The sequence below is a fragment of the Leguminivora glycinivorella genome, chromosome 18 (genome assembly GCF_023078275.1).
Source record: "Leguminivora glycinivorella isolate SPB_JAAS2020 chromosome 18, LegGlyc_1.1, whole genome shotgun sequence".
Lineage (NCBI taxonomy): Eukaryota > Metazoa > Arthropoda > Insecta > Lepidoptera > Tortricidae > Leguminivora > Leguminivora glycinivorella.
The window spans coordinates 7,031,683-7,058,337 of NC_062988.1; the positions used below are offsets into that span (position 1 = coordinate 7,031,683).

At 38.2% G+C, this 26,655-nt stretch overlaps 1 protein-coding gene across 2 annotated transcripts in view; it reads left to right on the forward strand.

Moving 5' to 3' along the window:
* Positions 1-26,655, forward strand: part of LOC125235827 (endochitinase-like) — a 42,671-nt gene that overhangs the window by 10,001 nt on the left and 6,015 nt on the right. Inside the window, exons 1-4 of one of the 2 annotated variants that reach the window (XM_048142423.1) lie at positions 22,143-22,246; positions 23,329-23,508; positions 25,904-26,004; positions 26,393-26,524. In XM_048142423.1, the coding sequence (XP_047998380.1) occupies positions 22,174-22,246; positions 23,329-23,508; positions 25,904-26,004; positions 26,393-26,524 (486 nt within the window). In that variant the 5' untranslated portion in view covers positions 22,143-22,173. Of the gene's footprint in view, positions 1-22,142; positions 22,247-23,328; positions 23,509-25,903; positions 26,005-26,392; positions 26,525-26,655 lie in introns of those variants that run through there. The other variant, XM_048142422.1, reaches the window with a different exon arrangement.

Sequence of the window (26,655 nt, forward strand, 5' to 3'; positions counted from 1 at the left end):
GCACAGGATAAATTATCAATACCATTCTATGCCTACCTTGAATTCTCAAGTAATATTCATATCAAGTATCAACTATTGTCAAAGGAGTCAGACAGCTTGTTGAAGGATTCATATAATCTTGCAAATTAGACAAATATCTTTAAATATCAAGTACCGTAATCATACCCACCAAATAAAAATATAAAAAAATTGTCCAGCTTTATCAATCTATGATTACGGACTTTCATCAAAATTTATTGAGAAGTTAAAATACTGAAATCTTTTAACTATTGTGGAAAAATGGCGATAGTTGTCAAACAAAATTTCTGTCAGGCTGGCCACATGTTTGGCATAGACACAGAAAAAATATAGACGGAGGGTAGCACGATCTAATTAACCTTATACCAAATTTTGAAAGACAGAAATACCTACCGTACCTGAACTTCAATCAGTACTGTACCTACCGCCGCCTTTTCTTTCGAACAATTCAATATTTTTATGAAAATTTTGCATAAGTTTGTTCACTAGCTGGACATCAGACATATATTTTCTACGTGGAAAAGTTGTGTTGTAATGACGTCACAGACCCGTCATCTAGGGGTTTCTAAAATCTATGATGTTTAGATATCGTAAATGTCACTTGATAACATCATATGAAAATGAAATACTTACGTGCATATATAAATTATCATTTTCTTACCTTTTCACGGGCTTTGATTAGAATTTTCTTTATTTATTTGTTTTCTAGCACGCAATTATTTTTTCTGCCTCCTCAAAGCTTTGTTCCCCATTGTTTTAATGTCACGTGACCACGCGGAGAAAACTGACACAGGTCCATCCTCTGAAAGCGCCGCCGCGCGACTGAAGAGGCCATAAGTGCCATCGAAAATGTTTTCAATTTCAAAACAATTTTCAAAAAAAAATTTTTTTGCAAAAACAGGATTAGTAGAAGGTCTTAAAATTGGGTTCATAGTTGTTCCATCTTTCCTTTGCGGATTTGGTAGTATTTGGTAAATATTATATTATTTTAATGACGCTACCGGCATATACTCATCAGATTCATCTAGATAATCTTATTACCTATATATTGATGTAAAAAACAAGTCAAAAAAGTTCTTATCATAGCCATGGGAACGATTTATTGTTAAGAGAAGAGGTAACTTTGGAGTCATTTTCTATCGAGCGAAGTTATAACATTCATGTTGTTCAACTCCATAACATACTCACCAGATCCTGAAATTTAACATATATCGTTTTCAGATTTTTCCATTGCGTTTTCCTATGTTTTTAACGGCTTCAAAAAACGAGTGCGCGCAGCGTCTACGGAAATATATCGCCTTAAATCTAAACGCAAAAAATACAAGTGTTTGTGCAATCGTGTTACAGATAAGGCCCGGCCGCATCTGCCCGGCAACAACAACTACTCCGCCGCGCTTTCCGCTGACTCCTGCATTCCGCACAGCACTGTTGCCGCCCGAGCCAACCACTGTGACTGCGAACTTAGGCCAAATTTACGTATTTATACAATTTTATTTATTTTTAATTTTCTCATTCGCTGTTTTAATTGAAATCAGATCTTAACAATTAAAATGACTACTCCGATCCCTACTAGAACGTCAATTAAAGGACGTATTACCAAATTTAAAAATTACATCGCTGAATTAAATTCTCAGGAAAATATTTCCTCAAAGGATGTAGACGAACTTTCTTTGAAGTTGGATCGTTTTCGCGCTATGTTCACACAGTTTGACCAGGTCCAAACCCAAATAGAGATTTCGACTACATCAGATATGCAAGCCGAAATTGACATAAGAGAAGAGATGGAAAATGATTTTATTTCTCTTATTGCCACGGCCCAGAAGATCATTGATAGGACAGCTGAAAGATCTGATTTCGCCAGCGTAAAGTCTGAGGTTCAAAGTAACTGTGGACACGATAACACATGTAATGGTTTAAATTTTCGTTTGCCTGTGATTAAAATCGCTAGTTTCGATGGTTCGTATTTTAAGTGGCTCGAGTTCAGAGACACATTCGATTCTCTCATTCACAGTTCCGACAACGTCAAGCCGATTCACAAGTTTCACTACCTAAACTCTCTTATTTAGAAGGTGAAGCGGCTCAAGTAATAAGTAATTTAGAAGTGTCGGACGGTAATTACGCTGAGGCCTGGCGTCTCCTATGCGAGAGATATGATAACAAAAAACAGCTGATTAGCAACCATTTGAACTCCCTGTTTAATTTGCAAGCGATAGGTCGTGAATCGGCCAAGTCCCTGCGTTATTTAGTGGATCATGTGTCTAAAAACCTAAGGGCTTTAAATACGTTGGGCCAGCCTACTGATAAATGGGACACGCTTCTCATTCATATGGTCGCAAGTAAACTTGACAGCAACACCAGTTTAAAATGGGAGGAATTTAAAAATAATTCGTTTAAAAATGACGACTTGCCGTCATTGGCCGATTTTAATCGTTTTTTAAAGGGACGTGCTGACGTTTTGGAATCGGTTCAGCGTAATAAATTTGATAAGTCTATTACGAATAATAATAATAAACGCGAACCTGCTGCCTCGCCTAATAATAAACGTGAGAAGTCTAGCACCAAATGTTTTGCGGTTTCAGCCACCCCCTCCACTTCGGCCGCGGCCTCTCCTCCTGCCTGTGTGTTCTGCGGCGGCGAGCACCGTATTTACGATTGCTCGTCATTCCTGTCCCTGTCCACCGAAGACCGGATCTCCGGAGCGTCAAGGTTACGCCTTTGTCTTAATTGTCTTCGGAAGGGGCACACTTCTTATCGCTGCAGAGTAGCTACTTGTCAAACATGTAAGAAGCGCCACAATACATTGCTGCATAGGGAAACTCCTCAGGTTGCAGATTCGCCCGTAGACGCGCCTCTGCCGCAGTCGGCACCCGCGCCCGCGCCCGCTCCCGGGTTGTCGTCTAATATGACCGTATCGCATTCGGACCAGGTACTTTTACCTACCGCGTACGTAGACATATATAGCCCGGCTACTGATAATTACGTAACGGCGCGCGCGTTTTTAGATTGTGGAAGTATGACTTCTATTGTCACAAAAGATTATAAACAAAAATTGCAATTGGCACCGCTGCCCAGTGATAAAAATCTTTTCGGATTATCTGACGTTCCTATAGCCAATAGTCCCGAGCGTTGTTTCGTTCAAATTCGATCTAAACATGATCAAAATATAAAATTCGACATCGCATGTTTAGCTTTGGACAAAATTAACAGCAGTTTGCCGCTAAAGCCTATTGATATCACTAATATCAAGTGGCCGCGTAATAAAAAACTCGCCGATCCTCAGTTTAATCGACCGGGTCCCGTAGATATTTTAATTGGCGGTGATGTTTTTTGGACCTTGGTAGGGGGCGAGCAAATTGATTTAGGGCACGATTCGCTTGTTTTGCGCAAATCAAAACTAGGTTGGTTAGTGGTTAGTAAATATAACCCATTTTTAATGTTTAACGATAGGTCTTTAAATTCCCCTTTGCAGTGCAATCATTTGTACACGACCAATGAAGACCTTGACGACTCGCTCACCAAATTCTGGAAGCTGGAGCAAGTGCCCCAACCTAACCAACCGTTTACAGATTTAGAGGCAGAATGTGAGCAACATTTTGTCACTCACACATATCGCGACGATAACGGAAGGTTTCACGTACGTTTGCCATTAATTACGGAACCCGACTGTTTAGGCGATTCCTATCGCTTCGCTAAAAAACGGTTCTATGCATTAGAAAAGCGATTTAAACGCAATCCTGAATTAAAATCGGCTTACGAGCAATTTATTAATGAATATGCCGAATTAGGTCACCTCTCTGTGTCCGACTCTGACATTCCTGACCCCTCTTTTTTTGTGCCGCATCATGCTGTGCAAAGGCCCTCCAGCGAATCTACGAAGCTTCGTGTTGTTTACAATGGAAGTGCCCCCACCACATCTGGCTATTCAATAAATAATCTACAGATGGTTGGGCCAACAATTCAAGACTCGCTATTTAATATTCTCTTGAGGTTTCGTACCTACAAATATGTTTTGACTGGTGATATCGCCAAGATGTATCGCCAGGTCATGGTTCAGGAGTGCGACCGCGATTTACAATTAATTCTTTGGCGCTCCAATGAGAATGAACCTTTAAAAACTTTACGACTCAATACAGTCACTTACGGATACTCGAGTGCTAGTTTTTAAGCACACGCTGTTTATGGCAATTGGGTGAGGAATGCGCAGATGAAAAAATTAAAACTATAATTCAAAATGATTTTCTAGTCGATGATTTATTAACAGGCTCAGACACAGAGGAGGAATTGCGTTACATCAAAGACTCAGTTGAGCGTGCGCTGGCCGCTGGCTGTTTTCCCTTGCGTAAATATCGCTCAAACTTATCGTCAATTTTAAATGACTCACAAGGCTCGAACGATAATAAAGGCAGCTTGATTATTAGCTCGTCGTCACATACGTTGGGCGTGGGCTGGGATTCTGAGGCAGACATCATCCATTTTCCTACTCAATATTCTGCCAAGGTCGGCCACCCCACAAAACGGTCAATTTTATCGGACTCGTGTAAAATATTCGATCCGTTAGGCCTCTTATGTTTAATGACGATTATACCTAAAATTTTAATTCAAAAACTGTGGCTTGAAAAAATTGACTGGGATGTTCCCGTGCCTAGCCCATATAAACGAGTCTTGGCAATTCTTTGTTAACGGTTTAGCGTCTTTAACTTCGATCCAAGTACCTCGCCACGTCCTTTGCGACTCGCCTAATCACATCGAAATGCACGTATTTTGTGATGCGAGTTCAGTAGCATACGCGGCATGTATTTATTTAAGGTCGACTAATGATAAGGGCGACTGTGTAGTCAGGTTGCTGTGCGCAAAGGCTAAGGTCTCACCGGTCCAGGCCACCACTACGCCGCGTTTGGAATTGTGTGCTTGCCTGCTAGGCGCACAGCTCGCGTCAGCTGTTTCCAAGACGTTGCGCTGCCAGATCGCACAGAAATTTTATTGGACTGACTCGTCAATCGTAATTGCATGGCTCAAAATGAACCAAACAAAATTAAAAACGTTTGTCGCCAATCGCGTGGCTCACATTTTGGAACTCACTGAGGGCAGTGAGTTTCGTCACGTTCCGACCGCTTTAAACCCGGCTGACTACCCATCTAGAGGAGTCGAAGCTGGTCGCTTACCTGATTTGCAAATGTGGTGGAACGGGCCAAGTTTTTTGTATGAGCCACAGAATAACTGGCCTCAGTTCTCTCTCAACTCGGAACTCGATTTACCCGAACTAAAGGTTAACGTCGCGATAACGAGCGATTCTGAACCCCATAATTTAATTGATTTCGATCGGTATTCTAAATTAAAAACCTTGCAACGTTCGGTAGCATATTTACTTAGGTTTGCGCACAATTCCCGTCCTTTCTCCAACAAAACTGCGGGTGTGCTACAACCTGAGGAGCTCGATGTTTCTTTCAAAAAATTGGTCGCTTTGTCACAGCAGTCTAGCTTTCCTCAAGAATTAAAATTGTTGCGTGACAAGCAACCTCTAGGCCCTAAAAACCCTATTTTATCATTGAACCCATTTTACGACGAAGACGACAAACTCATCAGAGTTGGCGGACGTCTGTCTTCCTCTTTTTATGCATTTGACAAACGCCATCCAATGCTTTTACATGCCAAACACAGACTGACTAAATTGCTGTTTCAGCAGGAGCACGTCCGTCTCTTGCATGCTCCACCTCAGCTACTTCTTGTCGCCATTCGCGAGTCTGTGTGGGCCGTGTCGGGCCGCGCGCTCGCGCGCACCGTGTCGCAGCAATGCGTCACCTGTCGCCGCGCAGCCGGCAATACCTTTGCTCCTTTGATGGGCTCTCTGCCTTCTCAGCGCGTAACGCCTGACTTTCCCTTTATTAGCGTCGGCGTTGACTTCGCTGGACCCTTTATGATTGCAGATAGGCATGGCAGAGGTTGCAAAATTACGAAATGTTATTTAGCGATATTTGTTTGTTTTAGGTACAAATGTCTGCACTTAGAGGCAGTTAGTTCGCTGTCTACGGAATCATTTATTCTCTCGCTAAGACGTTTTATCTCTCGTAGAGGACGACCACGTGAAATCTTTTGCGATAATGGACGTAACTTTGTAGGAGCGGCCAGAGAAATTAGCGATTATCTCTCATCAAACTCAGATACAGTTTGCAATTTTGCAGCGAATGAGGGAATCAAATTTAAATTTCAACCGGCATGCTCAGCTCACTTTGGTGGCTTGTGGGAATCAGGAGTCAAATCTGCCAAATTTCACCTCAAGCGCATATTAGGGAACGCTCATTTAACTTACGAAGAGCTGGCAACTCTCTTTAATCAAGTGGAGTCTATCCTAAACAGTCGTCCTTTATGCCCTTTATCGTCCTCTCCGAACGACTTCCAACCTTTGACCCCTGGTCACTTCCTCATCGGCCGCGCGCTCACTTCGCTGCCGTCACCGACCCTCGCGGATCTAAACCCAAACCGTTTAGACAGGTTTCAGAGGCTCGAGGCATTGAGACAGCACTTCTGGCGCCGCTGGCAAATGGAGTACATCTGCGAGCTCCAGCAACGGGCCAAGTGGCGTGTTCCAGGACGACCTCTTCAATTGGGTGATCTGGTCCTTCTCAAGGAAGAGAATACCCCTCCAATGCACTGGCGGCTTGGACGGATAGCTAAGCTGTTTCCTGGCGCAGACGGGATTGCGCGAGTAGCTGAAATTGCTACTGCCACGGGTACCTACAAACGAGGTGTAAGATACCTCTGCCCTCTTTTGGACGAGGACCATCAATCCTTGAAGGCTGACGCCTCCAAGGGCCCCCAGGATGTTGCGGCGTCTACCACAGAAGAGGAAGCGGGGACCGGGGACCTCCAAACCTGTTAGTCCGAATGCCTCGCCCCGCGCCTCTCTACTCACCTAGCGAGCCACTTAGCTTTGAGATACGCTCATGTGCGCTTCACTTATATTTAATTATTTAATTTTCCATACATTTTAACTTTAAGTACCTATTGTGGAACTTTGATTAGAAGCTTTACTAAGATCACGGATTTTTATTTAATACACAAGACTCCAAGCTTGTACACATTGCATATCAATATTATTAATGGAATCAAAAGAGGTATCTAAGTATAGATAGGTACCTATAAAATATAATGTAAGTATATCAATCGGTAATTTTATCTTAATGATAATCATTTTAATCTATAGATATGCTAGTTCGATAAGATTTGATGAAAATTGATAGATATAGATATAGACATCGTGAGGAAACCGGACTAATTCCAGTAAGGTCTAGTTTACCCTTCGGGTTGGAAGGTCAGATTGCAGTCGCTTTCGTAAAAACTAGTGCCTACGCCAAATCTTGGGATTAGTTGTCAAAGCGGACCCCAGGCTCCCACGAGCAGTGGCAAATGCCGGGATAACGCAAGGAGGATGATGATGTATAAACTATGTTTGAACTCTTTACCGATTTGTTTAAAACAAATGCCAAATAAAATTAAAATTATTAATTAAAAAATAACATTAGTACCTAACAATAGTAACCATATGTTATAATTATTAATGAAAATGTCATTGAATCTTAACATAAATAGCTATAGATATAAGATGATTGAATAAATACCTTTTTTTTAGGTAATACCTATTTTGTTACTGACTTGTAATATGATAGTGACTCTGTTTTTTTCCAGCGGTTATTATGGCAGAGGCCACTCAAAACGCAATAAGGCAAGCTTTACCCGAGCCTTATTCCCTTAACGCTCTGAGTGAGCGACATTCGAACTTAGACTTCTAGTAGAGGAGATATAGCCTTGGGGGTCATAATAATTACCACAGAACCGAAGTTTGGTTTTTTTAGTTCTTTGTGTGTGTATTTTTAAGATACTAAAAATATAGTAAATTATATTTATGCAAAATGCGTTTTTTCGACCGCCAAAATTTGTATGAAAAATTACTATGAAAAAAAAATCCTAAAATTTAAAAATCGTCTCTGGTATCAATATCAACTTATGGGGAATTAGGCGCCAAACATTTTTATAGCGTTGATGTTTAGCAAAAATATAACAATTTTTCACTATTTTAGTAAAATAAAAAATTACAAAAATCATAAATTTGATGAAAGGAAGTAATTAAAACATACATTTCATTAAAGTAATTTTTTTCATAGGTACCACACCATGGTAAATACGGGTACGATCCGCCTGGTGATAAGCAGGCACGGTATCCTATGACGCCTGCCACTCTAGAGCCTCCACATGCGCGTTGCTGGCCCGTTAGGGTACCTTTCCACTAGAGATGCGCTACGTGATAGTGTTTGATATCCACCAATCATGTTCACTGTTCACAAAGCGTAGCGCTAGTGGGAACGGGTCCGACTAAGCTGATTGTGGATATCAAACGCATCCATAACACATCTCTGGTGGAAAGGCACCCTTAACAGTCCTAAGCTAGCTCGCAAGATAAGGCGCGTCCGCGGGAAAAAAATCCTCCTAAGCCTACATCGAAAACAGATGCCTTAATCTCGCTGTCCAAGGCTCTAAGTCACGCGGCCCCGGTAGCCCAAAGAAGCGCTGGCTGGACGTCGTGGGAGCGGACATGCAAGATAACAATCTCATGTCTAAGAATGCTGAAGACCGGGCAAAGTGGAGAAGACTGAGCAGGAAAGCGGACCCTGGCGCTAGGCCGGGAAAACGCTAGATTGAAGAAGAAGCCGCAGTGTGCGACCATATACGGGTCCAGGGTGTGTGGATGCGCAGATTTATGACTAAGAAAACCAATGATTATTAGGTTTTGGTTTTCTCTCGTGTTCGATATAATGCTTTATGGACAGTTTTTGTTTGGGATGCGACAATTTATGTACTTACATTGAACAAGTTTATGGTACGAGTAAATACGGTTATCGCAATAGGAGGATTTTTCTCCCGCGGACGCTCCTTAGTCTGCGAGCTAGCTGAGGACTGTTAAGGGTGCCTTTCCGCCAGATATGTATTATGGATGCGTCTGATATCCACAATCAGCTTAGTCGAACCCGTTCCCACTAGCGCTACGCTTTGTGAACAGTGAACATGATTGGTGGATATGAAACACTATCACGTAGCGCATCTCTAGTGTAAAGGTACCCTAAAAGGCCAGCAACGCGCATGTGGCGGCTCTAGAGTGGCAGGCCTCATAGGCTACTGTGACTGCTTATCACCAGGCGGATCGTAGGTACCCGTATTTACTATGGTGTGGTACCTATGAAAAAAATTAAATTGGTGAAATTTATGTTTTAATTACTTCCTTTCACCAAATTTATGATTTTTATCATTTTTTATTTTACCGAAATACTGAAAAATATTTATATTTTTGCTAAACATCAACGCTATAAAAGTTTTTGCCGCTTAATTCCCCATGAGTTGATACCAGAGACGATTTTTTTAAATTTTATGATTTTTTTTCCATAGTAATTTTTCATACAACTTTTGGCGGTCGAAAAAACTCATTTTGCATAAATATATTTTACTATATTTTTAGTATGTCAAAAAGACACACACAAAGAACTAAAAAAACCAAACTTCGGTTCTGTGGGAATTATTATGACCCCTCCCATACAAATTCTCATTCCACTCCTCTACTATTCTACTCGGTTTTGATTCCCCTTTTTTGGCAATTTTATGTGGTGGTTTCCCATTTACGTTCCACACCACACCTCAAAAACCGATATTCTCTCTCTCTCTCTTACTTCTTGAAGGCCTCTATCTAGCAGTGTTGGGTAACAAGTTATGAATTGCAATTACAGTTACGAATTGAAATTACAGAATTGTAATCACACGAATTTAGTGAGTAAAGAAACAATTCTTGATTATAATTCTGTAATTTCTAATTGAATTACAAATAACGTTTTGAAATGTACTTACTGAAAATTATAATGCAATTAGAAATTACTATTCTGTAATTTCATTGAAGTAATCCAAATTACATTTATTTTAATTACGAGCGTAATTCATTGCGAGCAATGCATCAAAAGGTAATTTATTTTGTAATATAATTACAATTTAATTAAATTGTGCCCAATACAGGGGAAAAATTTGCCTTCATTATTTGCCGCTTTAGTTAGAAGTATATGAGAGAACGAGATGATAACAAAGTCATATCAAATTGGCGTCGATTTTAAAGTCGAATCGCCCTAAAGTGTCCTCGACTTTCATTGGAATCGAATGAATATTGTCATTATAAGGGTTAATATCGCAACATTATGCTAGGAGGGTTGACTTTATTGCTTTAGGCGCTCAATTTGTTGTTATGGCCCTTTTTTATACATTAAAGAGTTGGGCCTTTTAAAATACATTAAAGGGTGTCAAAATGTATTTCTAGTTAGTCCACTGCCGCTCAGGAAGTGTAATGAATTGGTAAAAAAATCTAAAATTGGTTCTAAATCTGTTTTAAAACAGTTTTATTTGAACAATTACCAATCCAGCGCAATAAAAATATCTACATTTCCCCTAAAAGATAACCTCCTATTATATTACCAGTAAATAGTACTTCGTTTCGGCGAACGATCTCATAGCGAGGAGTCTCAAACAACATCTTGATAAACTCTCGCTAGGTGGTTGGATCAAGAGTCAGACGCAGAAGGCGGTTATTTTGGACATGACATCACGGGTAGTCCGGCGGTTCCTCACTCTTCAGCTCAGACCACTGCTGGTGGCACTCTAGATTAGGTTTTTTATAATGTGTTTTTATGTTTTTTGTGACACTCTATTCTTTTCTTCTATTGAACTTTTAAAGGCTTTGACCTGATATCATGTAATGTTTTTTGCACGTGAAATTACTTAAAATAATCAGAGATAAGAGTTAGATTCATTTGATATGTATAAATTGAGTAATAGATGTGAGCATACCTACTCGTACACAATCTAATATCATAATTTGAATCTACAATAATCCATTGATTATTAGCCTAAGAACGGTGCGATATTTTTGAAAATAATTCTACAACAGTAGTTTTTTTTTCATATACAGCGTTTAATCGCAATTTAAAAAACCTATATTTTCGAATCCACCAATAGTTTGGAATGGAAGATATTTAAAAAAACTACGCCCAAAAAATAAGCGTTTTCTTTCAGCAAAATACCTCACAGTAATTTAATGGTGGACACATGTAAAAAAAAATCAGTTTTAAGGTTTACAACCCAAAGCCACCTAAATATATGACGGGAAATAAGACTTTTTTTAATGATATAGAATTTTTGAATTTTTTCTAACGTGCTCTAGAGCAAATATAACAACAGATATTTTTAAGCAGAAATGAATAAATAGCACATAATATTTCAGATATTTAGCATAAAAAAACCACCAATATATTTATATGGAAATAAAAAAATCTAAATATTTGACCGGGCAAATTAGGAACAGATAATAGTACGAGGTTGACTTTTACTGTCCCTATTTAACAATATTAACAGCATGATAATCCACCCAATAAGTTTGACCTTTATTTAATACTTTAATGGAATAATATATTTACATTTTTTGCGTGGTTTGGTTTGGACCTTAGTGTCTTACATTTAGGAATCCATATGGCAAACCACCACGCCAGTGGAGCTGGGCCGAGAGTAGGTGATGAGCCGTGTCGCATGCTTTTTATTCTGTTCTTCTATTACACATTAACGTAAATGAGGAGGCACACTGACATTTTACCCCGCCAGGCGGCGCCTATGCAAGAGTCTAGGCATGTCACTGTCATTCATATGTGAGAGAGAGAAAAAAACATAATTATCAGCTTCTCGCTCTCACGTCTCACGGACTAATAGGGTGGCGCCATCTGTCGTATCCTATGAGTGTTCCTCCTCATTACATGCCTATTTCTACATAAGTAATATTTTAGGTAGATTAAAAACAGACGTTTCCCACCGATAATAAAGTCCAAAGTAATTAAAAAAATTACATATTTATTTTAGGCATGCGATTTGACAGTTGTCGAAAAGAGTATATACTTGTCAGTACATACATCTATCTCACGTTTTTCTCTTCTACCATTTGACAGATCTCCATCATCTTGTGAAATGTATTCTTCCATTCTTCAGAATCGTTGAAGCAACGCTTGTTACAAACACGCGAAAGCTATGCAAAGTCTAATTTCGACCCATATGTCACGGCCAGGTATAGCCCCGGCGATTATCGTTAGACTTACAAGCCACAGGTCACGGGTTCAAATCTCAATCGTCGCATACGTAGAATGTAGATATTACAGCTTTTTTAATTCATTTTTTTTATGTTTTATTTATATTATAAGTTGATAAGTACAAGCTACTGCAATGACATTAAATACAAGGACGCACAATTCATAACAAAAATGTTTTAAAAATCTGGGTCTAAATTGCATTTATAACATTCTTGTTGATGCTAATAACGTTAACTTCTTATCTGCTTAGGAAAAAATCGTTCATGCCATAACCAACTTAGTGTATAAAGACCTAAATATCAAAATTGCAAATGGAACTGCGACACACTAAAAACTCTTTATCAAAATACCTTTTGTCATAATATGCTCAAATGACTTAAATGTCAAAATGAATTGCGAACGAATATTGAACGAATGGAGCCGCTACCAATATATAATAAGTATGTAGGTATTAGATATTTCCAATTTATTCCATAAATAGAAATACCTAAAAAAGGCCGCAATTTTACTTCTTCATTACATAAACTTTAAAAATACCCTACTGTATCATCTTTATCTTGGTCACTTGTACTACGTTTATTACAATAAATGTATGTAATGTATGTATGTGTAAATTTCCTGACATGTCATATCTTGTTGTCACAAAGAAAAATTTACAGGGCTTCCAAGAATCTCGAGCTGGAAGGATACAAATTAAAATATTTTCTATGAAAATAATTAAATTCGACAGCAGACAACCCAAAGGTTAATCGGATTTATTTATTAATATAGGCATTTGTTTTAAATTAAATACCAGTGGCTCTGATCTGATAGTGGGATATTCTTTAAAATTTATTTTCAAAAGGAGATTTAATGTTGGTAATGCCATTCAAATAATATTAGAAGTGTCTACGCGAGTGTCCGAATTTAATTATAGGATAGCACATATTGAAAGTACTGTAATATGGGTATAGAAGCCTGCCTATTCAAATATAAAATACATAGCAAAAAGTATAGAAAGAACCTACTACTTTTCGACTTTTTATTTACACTAAGTACATACCGACCATACAACTGACTCTAATTAAGGCGAGATGATCTGTCAAACTAACCAAACCAAGGGGGTGAGGTGCGCGGCGTCCGGGCCGCCCCGCCCGCGCGGCTCTGTTCGCTTGTCGCACGCGGGAACTCAAATTCGCGCGGCAGCATGACACAGACGGATCGCAATATAATGATCGCCGTATTTTAACTGGGCTTTCTTAGTTTTTTCATGAAATAGGAGGCAAATGAGCAGCTGTATCGCCTGATAGTAAACGTTCACCGCCTTATATTTTTTTATTAGGTTTCATCATTTGTGTAAGTAATACGAATGATTTATAGTTACAGTATGTTTGGTCAGCGTTGTCGTTGCTTTTAAGGACGTCCCTAAGCTACAATCAATTTTATCGATTTTTTCGGATTCTCCAACTGCCATCGTCGAAACTTCTTAGTGATCGCACTTAGCTACAGATCGACAGGGTGAAATGAAAAGGACCATTCAAACTTTGCATAGTGACTTTTGATGTCATTATGTCAACTTTTATTAAGGGTCCAATACTGAAACCACGAAAAAAAAATTAGATGTTCCATAGAAATGAGCTGTATCATAACAGTCGAAATGTATACAATAGATTTTTTTTTGCGTTTTCATCATTAGTCCCATAATAAATAGGAGCATAATTTGAAAATTACGAGTTACAATTATTTACCTGCAAAGATAATTACTGTGTGGAGAATTTTATGGAAATATACCTGGTCTACTTCTCCTAAACATCATAACCGTAGCTTTTACGGTTTTCCTGAATATATAAAAAAACCGAAAATGGGGACATAAAAATGGGGAGGCGGGAGGAGGGGAAAGATTAACATCTCGGCGTGTTTTCTACTTTATGTAGAAGTTTTTTCTTATAAACCTATTGTTAACGGAACACAGTAACCATCAGCTTCTTTGACCATAGACTTTATGTATAAAGATATTATGTCATGTCACTGTTGTTTAAAAAGACACATAAAATTTGTCAGTCGTGAATAAATAACGCTTTTTCATTTTCATATTGAAAGCCTTTAAGCTGTATATAAGGTCCTAATTTATTAGATGGAGATATTTTTACAGCTGATAGTACTCGGTCTCTGGAGTATATTAAACCGTGAAACATTATAGCTTTTACGATGTTTTTTTGGAGAAAACGGAAAAACAAATTTGCTACGTAAAAACACCCTGTTTATGTGATTATTAAATGAAAACTCATTGAACAGATTCTAGTACCTCTTTTACGTACCACTTAACTGTAACTGGCCACTTCAATGACATGTGCAGTTTTCCCGCCGAACCTTTACGACATTTACAACAAACAATTGTTGACATGACAGACAGTGTTATTGTGACATGTGATAATGCACATGATGATTTTTTTAGACGAAATTATAATTAATTTTTTTGTTAGGAAAATGAAATCAAAAAAGTTGCATGAAAAGATTTCATTTACAACAAACAATTGTTGACATGACAGACAGTGTTATTGTGACATGTGATAATGCACATGATGATTTTTTTAGACGAAATTATAATTAATTTTTTTGTTAGGAAAATGAAATCAAAAAAGTTGCATGAAAAGATTTCTTAATTTATATTTAAAGTTAATTATTTTAATGTAAAGTATCATGTGTTAAAATATCTGCAACTAATAAATTAGGACCTTATATATGCCAAAGTTTCGAATTTTATTCTTGTTGTTTATGAACCTACAACTTCAAACATGATGAAGTCACTCAGCCAGTCACTGATGAAATCTGTGCTATTTATATTAAGATATGAATAAAATCTAAAGTATGAAAACTATGCAATTGAAACTTTTTCTATTTAATAAAGTTATATTGATATCATATCCTGACAATTATATTTATCTGTAAACCAGACCCAAAATTCGACGATTCAGAAGAACGACAAAATGCTTCAAGAAAACAGCTTTTCTCTTCGCTTGACTCGTGTTGGCGGGGGCACTACCGCCACTACCGTACCTCCAAATGGAATACATACAACCCAGCACAGGATAAATTATCAATACCATTCTATGCCTACCTTGAATTCTCAAGTAATATTCATATCAAGTATCAACTATTGTCAAAGGAGTCAGACAGCTTGTTGAAGGATTCATATAATCTTGCAAATTAGACAAATATCTTTAAATATCAAGTACCGTAATCATACCCACCAAATAAAAATATAAAAAAATTGTCCAGCTTTATCAATCTATGATTACGGACTTTCATCAAAATTTATTGAGAAGTTAAAATACTGAAATCTTTTAACTATTGTGGAAAAATGGCGATAGTTGTCAAACAAAATTTCTGTCAGGCTGGCCACATGTTTGGCATAGACACAGAAAAAATATAGACGGAGGGTAGCACGATCTAATTAACCTTATACCAAATTTTGAAAGACAGAAATACCTACCGTACCTGAACTTCAATCAGTACTGTACCTACCGCCGCCTTTTCTTTCGAACAATTCAATATTTTTATGAAAATTTTGCATAAGTTTGTTCACTAGCTGGACATCAGACATATATTTTCTACGTGGAAAAGTTGTGTTGTAATGACGTCACAGACCCGTCATCTAGGGGTTTCTAAAATCTATGATGTTTAGATATCGTAAATGTCACTTGATAACATCATATGAAAATGAAATACTTACGTGCATATATAAATTATCATTTTCTTACCTTTTCACGGGCTTTGATTAGAATTTTCTTTATTTATTTGTTTTCTAGCACGCAATTATTTTTTCTGCCTCCTCAAAGCTTTGTTCCCCATTGTTTTAATGTCACGTGACCACGCGGAGAAAACTGACACAGGTCCATCCTCTGAAAGCGCCGCCGCGCGACTGAAGAGGCCATAAGTGCCATCGAAAATGTTTTCAATTTCAAAACAATTTTCAAAAAAAAATTTTTTTTGCAAAAACAGGATTAGTAGAAGGTCTTAAAATTGGGTTCATAGTTGTTCCATCTTTCCTTTGCGGATTTGGTAGTATTTGGTAAATATTATATTATTTTAATGACGCTACCGGCATATACTCATCAGATTCATCTAGATAATCTTATTACCTATATATTGATGTAAAAAACAAGTCAAAAAAGTTCTTATCATAGCCATGGGAACGATTTATTGTTAAGAGAAGAGGTAACTTTGGAGTCATTTTCTATCGAGCGAAGTTATAACATTCATGTTGTTCAACTCCATAACATACTCACCAGATCCTGAAATTTAACATATATCGTTTTCAGATTTTTCCATTGCGTTTTCCTATGTTTTTAACGGCTTCAAAAAACGAGTGCGCGCAGCGTCTACGGAAATATATCGCCTTAATCTTGGTTTTCAAAAGTGTAAAATGTAGACCTAAGTGCGTTTTCGCATTATCCGATCCGATATCGGATGTCGGACCGATATCCCATACATTACAGGCGGAATCTTGGATTCATCTATTGATATCCTTCCGACATCCGTTATCGGATCGGATAATGTGAAAACGGTCTAATAGCGACTCAATTAGTTTTTGTTCCTTGACGGTCATTAATTTGAACTAATAAAATTATTTATTTAAATCTATACAATTACAACGAGTATTATAATGTATTATACATTCATTTTGTAATGTAATCCAACGAAATAACTTATAGAAATATATTCTACCCTTTTTGCTTGTTTTCCGATTACTATTTAGCCAATTTTTCATTGAGTCATACCATGGACTTTCAATAGGGACTGAGCTCACACTTTTTTTGCCATAATAAATTGAACTTTATCACCGGTGCAGAAAAACGTTCTTATTAGGATAGTAAAAGTGTATCCACATGAGAGGGTCAAAGTTGGGGCTGGTGTCCCTCTCGCACGTGTGACCAGTGTTAAAGAGATTACTATAGTAGTAGTGTTTTTACCTGTATGATAGTTTAGATTACTAAGTTAATAAACTTCTTAAATGATTTTTGTATTATATCGAGGCAAGGATATTAATACCTTGTAGCGAATTGGTAAGTCATTATTATGAAGCCATAAAACCAAAGATTTGCGCAATTAAAAACCTTTAATTCGGTATTAGTAGATTTGGTAGTAACTTTGAATATTGACTGGTATCCCCAAATAATGACAGTGATGACGTCATTCAAATAATTTTGACAGTGCCAATAAGTGCGAGAGGGACACCAGCCCCAACTTTACCCTCTCATGTGGACACACTTTTTGGCCTAACAACTCAATCTAGCTTAATAATATATAAATCTATGAGTCATACCGGACAACTGTCACTGTACATTTGTAATCCTTATTACAAGGGCATAACGTCTAGCGATGGTTAGCTAAGACAGAGTATTGCGGTTGCGGGGAGGAACGATGTTGAAACCTTAGGTTACCTTCAATCAATACTAATACTGAAATACAGTTTTCGACCTTATTGCATTACATGTGTCTAATAACATTTTAAAATGGCTAGGGAATTAAATATCTTGACTGTACCTAAATTACTCACAGCATTAAATAAAATGTTATATACAACAAAAAAAAAATATTTTAAATAAAGGGGGTAAAAAGGCGGTAAAAGAAAAATATAATAAAAATAAAAACCAATAATAATTCATTTCGACTGCCGGGGATCGAACCCACGACATCAGGACCGACCGTCATCTTACGTTACGCTAGTACACCCAGGGTGGCTAGCCGAATGGCACAATCGCTCACGAAACGCTCACGAAACGAAGCGCTAGTAGATATCTATCTCTATCGCGCTTGCGTATTGGCGCGACAGAGCCAGCGGCGTATCGCTTTCGTTTGGCGTCGGAGAAATGCCATTCGGCTACGGGGCCTGAGCTATTTAAGCGATAGTAGTGGCGACGAAATATATTATTATACCATGATGTAATGAAAATGCGGTTGAATACATGAGTCACTTTTGAAATAATGCAGGAAATTACATCGTCAATGGTAGAGAGTTTGTAGGTAAGAAGATTATGAAAATACTTATTTCAGTACGTACGTATGTGGTTTTAGCGCTTCTTGGCGAGCATTAAAAGGTGGATTAATTTTTATTCTTCTTTATTATGATCCTAACGTTTTCACATTGGAACAGACTTTTGTCTGTTCCAATTTTTTTGCTTATGTAATTTTTGCCGTGAATGTTATTCCGAGCTAGTAAAATATTGAACATCCGTCTTGTTTTTGGGGTGGTTTCAGTTTTCATAGTGTTTCAACACATAATGTATATACAAAACAACCATAACTTCACTTGTCCTTTTATTGCTTGTGTCATAACTGATTTAATTAGTCCGCTTTTTGCTACTACGAAGTATCATTCACAAAAATAGGTGGTTTCTTAATGTGTTATAAAGGTCATAAATTAAGGTAGTCGAATTTAAAACAAAAGTCCTGATTCCATTTTCGCCTGATTTTTAGTGAATTAAAATAATATTTTTTTATTCTATTATACGTTTTTTGTCACAAATTTTGGTGGCTTAACTAAAAAAACTATTTCAAATTACCAAACTTAATTTTTGGTGACATAAAAAGTACTGTTATAGAATTAAGTTATTTTCCCAGTAGTAGCAAGACCGGATGGTTCCTAGGCTATAAGTAATATTGTGACGGATTCTTGTCTATACATTTTTTCATATTAGATTTTGGAATTTGATATTAAAAAATGATCAAGTGAAAGAAAAGAACCCGTCAGTCTAGAAATAATCTTCATCGTAAGCAGGATCCAAAATTCTCAGTGATATTCCTTTTGAAAAAAAAAATGCTTAAATAAACTTCAATAAATAATTGTGTCTTTTAAACAAAGTGTTATCAATAAATCGGATCCATCATTTATAGTATTTTATGCAACTGGCGTTTAAGTGAGGTCAAAAAAGACGAGTGGCGTGAGTAACAATTTGAGGCGAAGCCGAAAATTATTAATAAAGACGCCACGAGTATGTTTTGACTCAGTTAAACACCGTTGCATACAATACTTTTTGTACGACCATGCACTTACATTTTAATAGTTTTCTAGAATAACTTTCGTGAAATTCGCACTATTTCCTGTAGTTTGACTTGTCGGCCTCCCCTCTGTTCCTGCACTCACCCTGCCGCCCGCACTCCCCCCGCCGCCGCCAGCCCCCGGCGCCCCGCGGCCCGCTATATCCCTTAAAGGCTTGCCAACAATGCTTTAAGAGCTATAGGTATCGTATGCGACTATGCGTGGGTGCGCGGGGCGCCGGGCGGGGGCGGGCATCTTTTATGTAGGGTTTTAACGATCTATGCACGACACTGTAAATGACGAGAGTAGAAAAAATATATTTCAAACGCAGTCAAATAGCCTATAGTTTTGTTTCCCGAATAGTGTCAGTATCACAAACTGCTATAAATTCAGCCGGCGCAGGCACCAAGGCACCATCAATACATCTCGGGCTTCGACGATGCGTGAAACAAGGACCTCCGTCAGACGTCCGACTAGTTCCATGGTACGGTTTTAATACTTGTAATATACGGTTTGTCTATACCTACTTCTATAGTGTCCTAGGGAAACTAAATATGACGAAATAACTGAAAATACAGAAGCCTAAAAATATCTGCGCAGTGCGCATTCGGGTTTTCATTTTTAACCGCCTTCCCTCAAGGGAAGGGGTTCTCAATTCGTCTGTATTTTTTTTTAATGTTTGTTCCTCGATATCTCCGTCGTTACTGGACCGATTTTGAAAAATTTTTTTTTGATTGAATGTATATGCATACAGATTGGTCCCATTTTTCTCAGAACCCAGTTCTGGTGGTGGGATCCTGGAGAAATCGAGGGAACTCCTCAAATCTGAAAGGCATACATATAGTGATTTTTGTGTTTTTAAAGGAACAGCATGCATTTACGTACGGAACAGTGACACTTGATGCAGTGGAACTCCTGATGATGGTCAGAATGGAACTCCTCAAATCTGATCGGCACACTTATAGTGACTTTGGTATTTTTATAAGAACAGCATGCACTTACGTCCAGAACAGTGACATTTGGTGCAGTGGAACTGCTGATGATGGTCAGAACGGAACTCCTCAAATCTGAACGGCACACTTATAGTGACTTTGGTATTTTTATAAGAACAGCATGCACTTACGTCCAGAAAAGTGACATTTGGTGCAGTGGAACTGCTGATGAAGAGTGAGCCGGCCTTGGTTAGAGTTCCGTTCTGATAATCATTCTCATCTGTAAGTACTTCAGAATCATCCAAATTTCAAAATTGGTTCAGAAATGACGGAGATATCGAATAACAAGCATTAAAAAATATACAGACGAATTGATAACATAATCCAACATTTGAAAGTATTTATCACCAGAATCCCAAAGGAAGGCGGTTTTTTTTCTTAAAAATTATTTTAGACCTACTGCTGTGCCAGTTTTAATTTTATGCGATATCTGCTTAATTTAATTCTACAAAAGTCTCCCATCTCCCTCTCTCTGCTCTTGCACTCTCATCAACTCATCAATGCAAACCAGAGTTAGGTACCTCCTGTCGTATTTCGTATAAGCAAAATAAACATGTAAGTAAAATCAAACCCTGTAGCAAGGATGATTTATATAGGATAGTCTCCATACTAAGAATCGTACCTCATTTTTTTAGCGCCACCTATTAAATACTATCATAACTACACTGATGATGCCTACATTTTTTTTTCAAAATGTGTATTGGCGTGATATCATGATATTAAAATAAAGAAGCATGTCATTTGTTCTTATAAAAAATAAACACGCAGAAATATTTCGGAAAATAGTACATTACATCAGAGGCCGGGAATCCGTTTTCACGCCGAGGCATGTATAGTGCTTTTCTCAAACATACAATGAAATAAAAAAAATGCTCTAAAGGACAATATTTTATAAAAAATTAAAATTTTGAAAAAACCCCCGACTGCGACATAGTAGACCGATTTTCATGAAACATGGCTAAGAACACTCCCGACTAACTCAGCTTTCAGACAAAAAAACTAAATCTAAATCGGTTCATCCGTTCGGGAGCTACGATGCCACAGACAGACACACACACAGACAGACAGACAGACAAACAGACAGATAGACAGACAGACAGACAGACAGACAGACAGACACGTCAAACTTATAACACCCCTTCGTTTTTGCGTCGGGGGTTAAAAAAAAGTTACTTTGCAGGCCTAGGTCTAAAAAATAATAATTATGAAATCCCTTTACAGTCCTCTCGAGTTGATGCGTCCAAAAAGCGATACTTCCCAGCCCATTTTAAGGAACGTAAAGACAATATTTCATTGCATGTTTGAGAAAATATGATTTTCGCCACTTCCAGGCTGCAAAACAGCGCCACCTAGGTAGTTTTAAGCCTAAAAGCCTCATACATTTCAGGGGTACGTTTTTATATGAGCTTTGCCTGTCCCGTTTTATATGGTCCTTGCTATGAAGATTGTAAATCTTATTTACTTAAATAGTCCTTGGTAATACGTATCAAATCAAAGTACCTTGATTATGTCCATATACACCGTGTTTTTATTGAATTCCGTTAATTTCAGCATACCTATAGTTAAGTCCATTATAGGAAACACAGTTAGTTTTCTAAAATTCGTATTTTTTTCTAAAAAAAAACACCATACATCTGCGATATATGTTACATCAATTGCTGTTGAGAAACGGGCTTTGTGTGTTTGATATGAGATTGACATATCAATAGAACATTACATTAAATTGACATTAAAAAAAATAAAAAATAAAACATACAGACGACTTGAAAACCACCTTCCTTGAGAGATTTGAGGCGGCGGTTAAAAACATAAAAGACCGGATATTTAAAATCCGAAATCACACTATTTAGATATCGTTATATAATTTCGCAAAGCGATGATGAATTGATAATTTCTACTTTGATTGATTGTTACTTATCTGAAAGATTAAAATTAATATATATACGGACATTGAAGAAAGAACATTAGTTAGCTTTTAGCTATTACAATGACGCGTTTAATCCTACTCGGGGCGTTGCTGTGTCTGGCTGGCAGCTTGGCGAAGCCTAGCTCTAAACGTGGTATGTATACCTTGACTTACTTTTGACTTAATATCCTATGTTCCCTAGATGGGGCAGAGGGCGTCCACAGTGCGTCGCCATCCCGAACCGTTTTGAGTTTCGCGCTTTACTTCGCTCCAGGTCATCCCTATCGCCTTCGCTTCTGCAGTGATCGTCCGCCGCCAGGACTGCTTAGGGCGGGCACGTTTTCGCTTTCCTTGGGGATTCCAGTCTAGGGCTTGGCTCGGTGTGTGGTAGGGGTCCCTTCGGAGCGTATGGCCAATCCAGTTCCATTTGCGGCGTTTGATCTGCTGGTTGATCGGAGTCTCACCGCAGCGTTCTCACAGATCTGTGTTGATTTTCTAGGGCCAGTATACTTCGAGAATGCGGCGAGGACCTCACTACGCACGAATCTCATTCCCCACAGACTCTACTAGTAGTAGATTCCATGAATTTGCTGGCCAAGCCCTTTATCTAGACAATACTACTATCTTTGCAAAACATGGTGTGTGGATAGGAAAATTTTCACAAAGGCCTTATTAACCATCAAACAACTAACATATAACACTTTAAATTCTAATTAAAGATATACGAGCCAAACGCGTTTCGCTTTTACTAACATTGTACTTTTTTCCGACGTTTTGACCAGGTGGCCTATTTCAAAATAGTGACAATTGTTGCCCGACACAGACACTTCGTCGATTTCCTGTTCAACAAGGAAATATTGACGCTGAGTAACAATGTTACTTATTAACCCAAAAATAGGCACAGAATTGTCAGAGTCAATGTCATTGTGGTGAAACAGCCCACAGATTGCACTGGGCGTCGTCACGGACATTGGTTTCCTACTAGTCAAATCAGCTTCTTTTTAAGAACTCTCAAAACGATTTGCTAATATGGAATTACTATGAAATACTGAGGAGTGACGTCACGGTCAATTCATTTACTTTATATCTTTCTCTTTGACTTATTAAATAGAAATTATGTTTAAACATGACTACTGTCCATATTTTTCTTCTAATTATGTAGTGCTTTATTTCGTGCACTGCGTAAAATATTTTGTTTTAAGTATAGGAAACTAGCCTACATACTTTTTTTCTCAGATGGCGTTGTATTCTGCTACTACGGCGAGTGGGCCAACGAGCGAGCCTCGGCCGGCCGTTTCGGCGTCAGCGACCTGCCCACAAACCTCTGCACGCACATCGTCTACTCTTTCCTCCTGCTAGACGGACCCACTGGGAACATTATTGCCCCTAAGCCTACTTCTAATGAAGGGAAGACCAGTAAGTGGTTTTACTACTTTTTTCTACTCCCGTACTGTTATTCGTGAGTTACAAGGTCGTGCATAGAACTTTAAAACCCTACACAAAAGATGTCAGGACAAGTTTATCTAGTCTATACCCTGAAAACATTTTGTAGCAGTAGCACGCTATAGCTGTTAAAGTTCTGTAACACATTGCTACCAACTTAACAAACCAATCACTTCATCGTAGAAAATTAAAATATTGTATGAAATACATTGTTACCAACCTTAGAATGTCAGATAAAACCTGGCATTCGTAGAGTCGAGTCTCATTCGTTTTCTGCTGCGTTCATTGGCGACCCGTCGAATCGCATTCAAATGTATGAGAACTCGATTCCACGCGGCTCGATTCGTCAGTGGCCAGGCTTCAGAGAACCATACCATAGACAGTTTTATTTTCATGTTTGCACTCAAACTGCATATTCAAAATGGTAGGTGGTCCACTAGATAACTAAGATGACTGAAAGTAGGTATTTGTTGAATTTATAATTTTCTTTCAAAGTACTTACTTACTTGCTTGGTAGCACTTGCTTGGTCGTAGAAAAAGTATCGTATGCAACGGTGTTTAACTGAGTCAAAAAATGCTCGTGGTGTCTTTATTAACAATTTTCGGCTTCGCCTCAAATTGTTACCCACGCCATTTACCTTTTTTGACCTCTTTTAACCACTAGTTGCATAAAATACTATAACGGTCATACTACTAACGACTAACGACCAGCAATGTATACGTTGCAAAACACTCTTAAATTTTTCATGAGAAAAATCTCATTCGACTCGCGATTGAGAACATTCTCTTTAAAATTAGGATTTACTACGCAATTTACTAATTTGATGGTTGAGTTACCTAGTTACCTCATCAAAAACAATAAGTACCAAGAATATTCCATGAGAATATTCGCAATTTTGAAAAATTCTGTTCGGTGCATTGCTACTAACAACTCAAGTACTTATTGGCTGGGTGCGAAGTAGGTGGTGGGAGAACCACGAATCGAGGCCAAAAAAGGAACCCTCGGCAGACCAACTGTCACTTTTTACAGCGAAATTTACGTATCCGTGCATTTAAAGTAAAAATCAAGCGACGCATGGCCATCACTCGGTCCGCAATGGAGAAACACTCCAAGGTCTGGAGAGACCGTGACATCACAAGGGCAACGAAAACTCGTCTCGTAAGATCTCTCGTTTTCCCAGTGTTTCTCTACGGGGCTGAAACATGGACAGTAAGAGACAGTGAACGAAAACGCATTGACGCTTTGGAAATGTGGTGCTGGAGAAGAATGCTCCGGATATCGTGGACCCAGCGGCGCACTAATGTGTCTATTCTTCAGGAGCTCAAAGTCAAACAAAGACTGTCAGGATCGCACCCTTAGCTATTTCGGTCACGTTACACGTAGGGAAGACTCCGCCATAAAGAGACTTGTTGTTCAGGGAAGAGTGGGCGGTACAAGACCCAGACTGCGCCCCTCAATGCGATGGACAGACCAAGTGAGGGCTCTCACCGGGTCACCCTTAAATCTCTGCGCGCGGAACGCTGCAAATAGAGCAATATGGCGGGAAACCATTAAAAAGGCAGCACAACGACCCCAATGACCACGACTACTCTGACAAGAGTATATACGACTAAGAAGAAGAGAAAGTAAAAATAAATAAATATGAGTCACGATACTTCCTACGTAGCTAACTGTACGAACACTGGGAAAAACAGTGATCACAAATTCTATAAATATAGACAAGTAAATTGGAAACGAATCCAACAAATGAAATAGATAATCGCTGTAAGAGGAAAAAGTAAGTAAACTAACATACTTTTAAAATAGACAAAAATTCTGCATATTAACGACACTACAAGCATAAATAATCGTCTCCAATATATGTGAAATGCGTTATTACCTAAAATCGGTTTACTTCTTTATTTACATTTCGCGAACTCAACCGTCAGAAACTCCTTGTGTACTTATTTACCTGAAATTTATTGATTGTGTCATTTTAAATGGAGTTTTAAAATGTGAATGTTATTATCTACACTATAAATTTATATGATCGAATTAAACATTACGATATCTCATTAAATTTATTTGTTTATTTACTTACTCTTCGTATTGACAGAAAGCCATTTGGCGTTTCAAAGTCCGCCGTAGTTGTAACCTCTAGGAGATGCTGTCATCGTGCACCCAGCCAATAGACGTTAAACTTTTGTGAGACACATTCAAATATTTAATGAATCTACGGTTGTACTCACGTTATTATATCGCTACTGCTGCGACATGTTTCAGGCCTTTTAGAGGCTCCTCTTCAGGCATATTAGGTATAGGAGTTCACGCGACGGCTAAACTCTGAGCACACACTTTACTTAAACCTGTATGAATATCTGTTTTCAGATTACGTCGCCGACCTAATAGCCTTGAAAGAGATCAATGCTGATTTGAAAATCTTAGCTGCAATTGGCGGCTGGAGTGAAGGTTCCGACAATTTTTCACCTGTAAGAAAATCTTTATTTGTAATTAATATTAATGAGGTTGTTTATTTTTTATTAGTCTTATTTTGACCGAGATATGGGTAGACTGTGCTGGCTGATCTTATTGATTTTTGTTGAGCTTCCGAACGCTTAACATGCAACATGATCACAGAAATATCACATAATGAAACCGAGGACTTTGTAGACGGCGCACGATTCTCGTTCTCGCTTCGGCTGCGTTCGCTTTCAACATTACCACTGGTAATATAAGTCTAATGAAACTAATCGTGACTAACAGTGACCGCCTTTTGTCTGCTGTATCCATAATCAACTGTTTTGTCTCCGCTGTCTTCTTCTGAAGTGTGTATTCTATCTATCTCATAGTTTTAATCGTGTATGACGTCTTTGCCAGGTGGTCAACGATGACGCGTTAAGGGCGAACTTCGTCAAGAACTTGTACGAATACATCGACAGCAATGGTTTCGATGGTTTGGATTTGGATTGGGAGTACCCTTCGCAAAGAGGAGGATTGGAGACAGATAAGGTTAGTAGTGATGTTAACTTCATCAAGTTAAAAATCCATGCATGTAAATGACTAACATTAAAAGGCCTTTGGGTATTGTACAAGTAATTTGTTGTGCGAGGAGGTCTCAGCTCTTTGGTCACAAATATGAG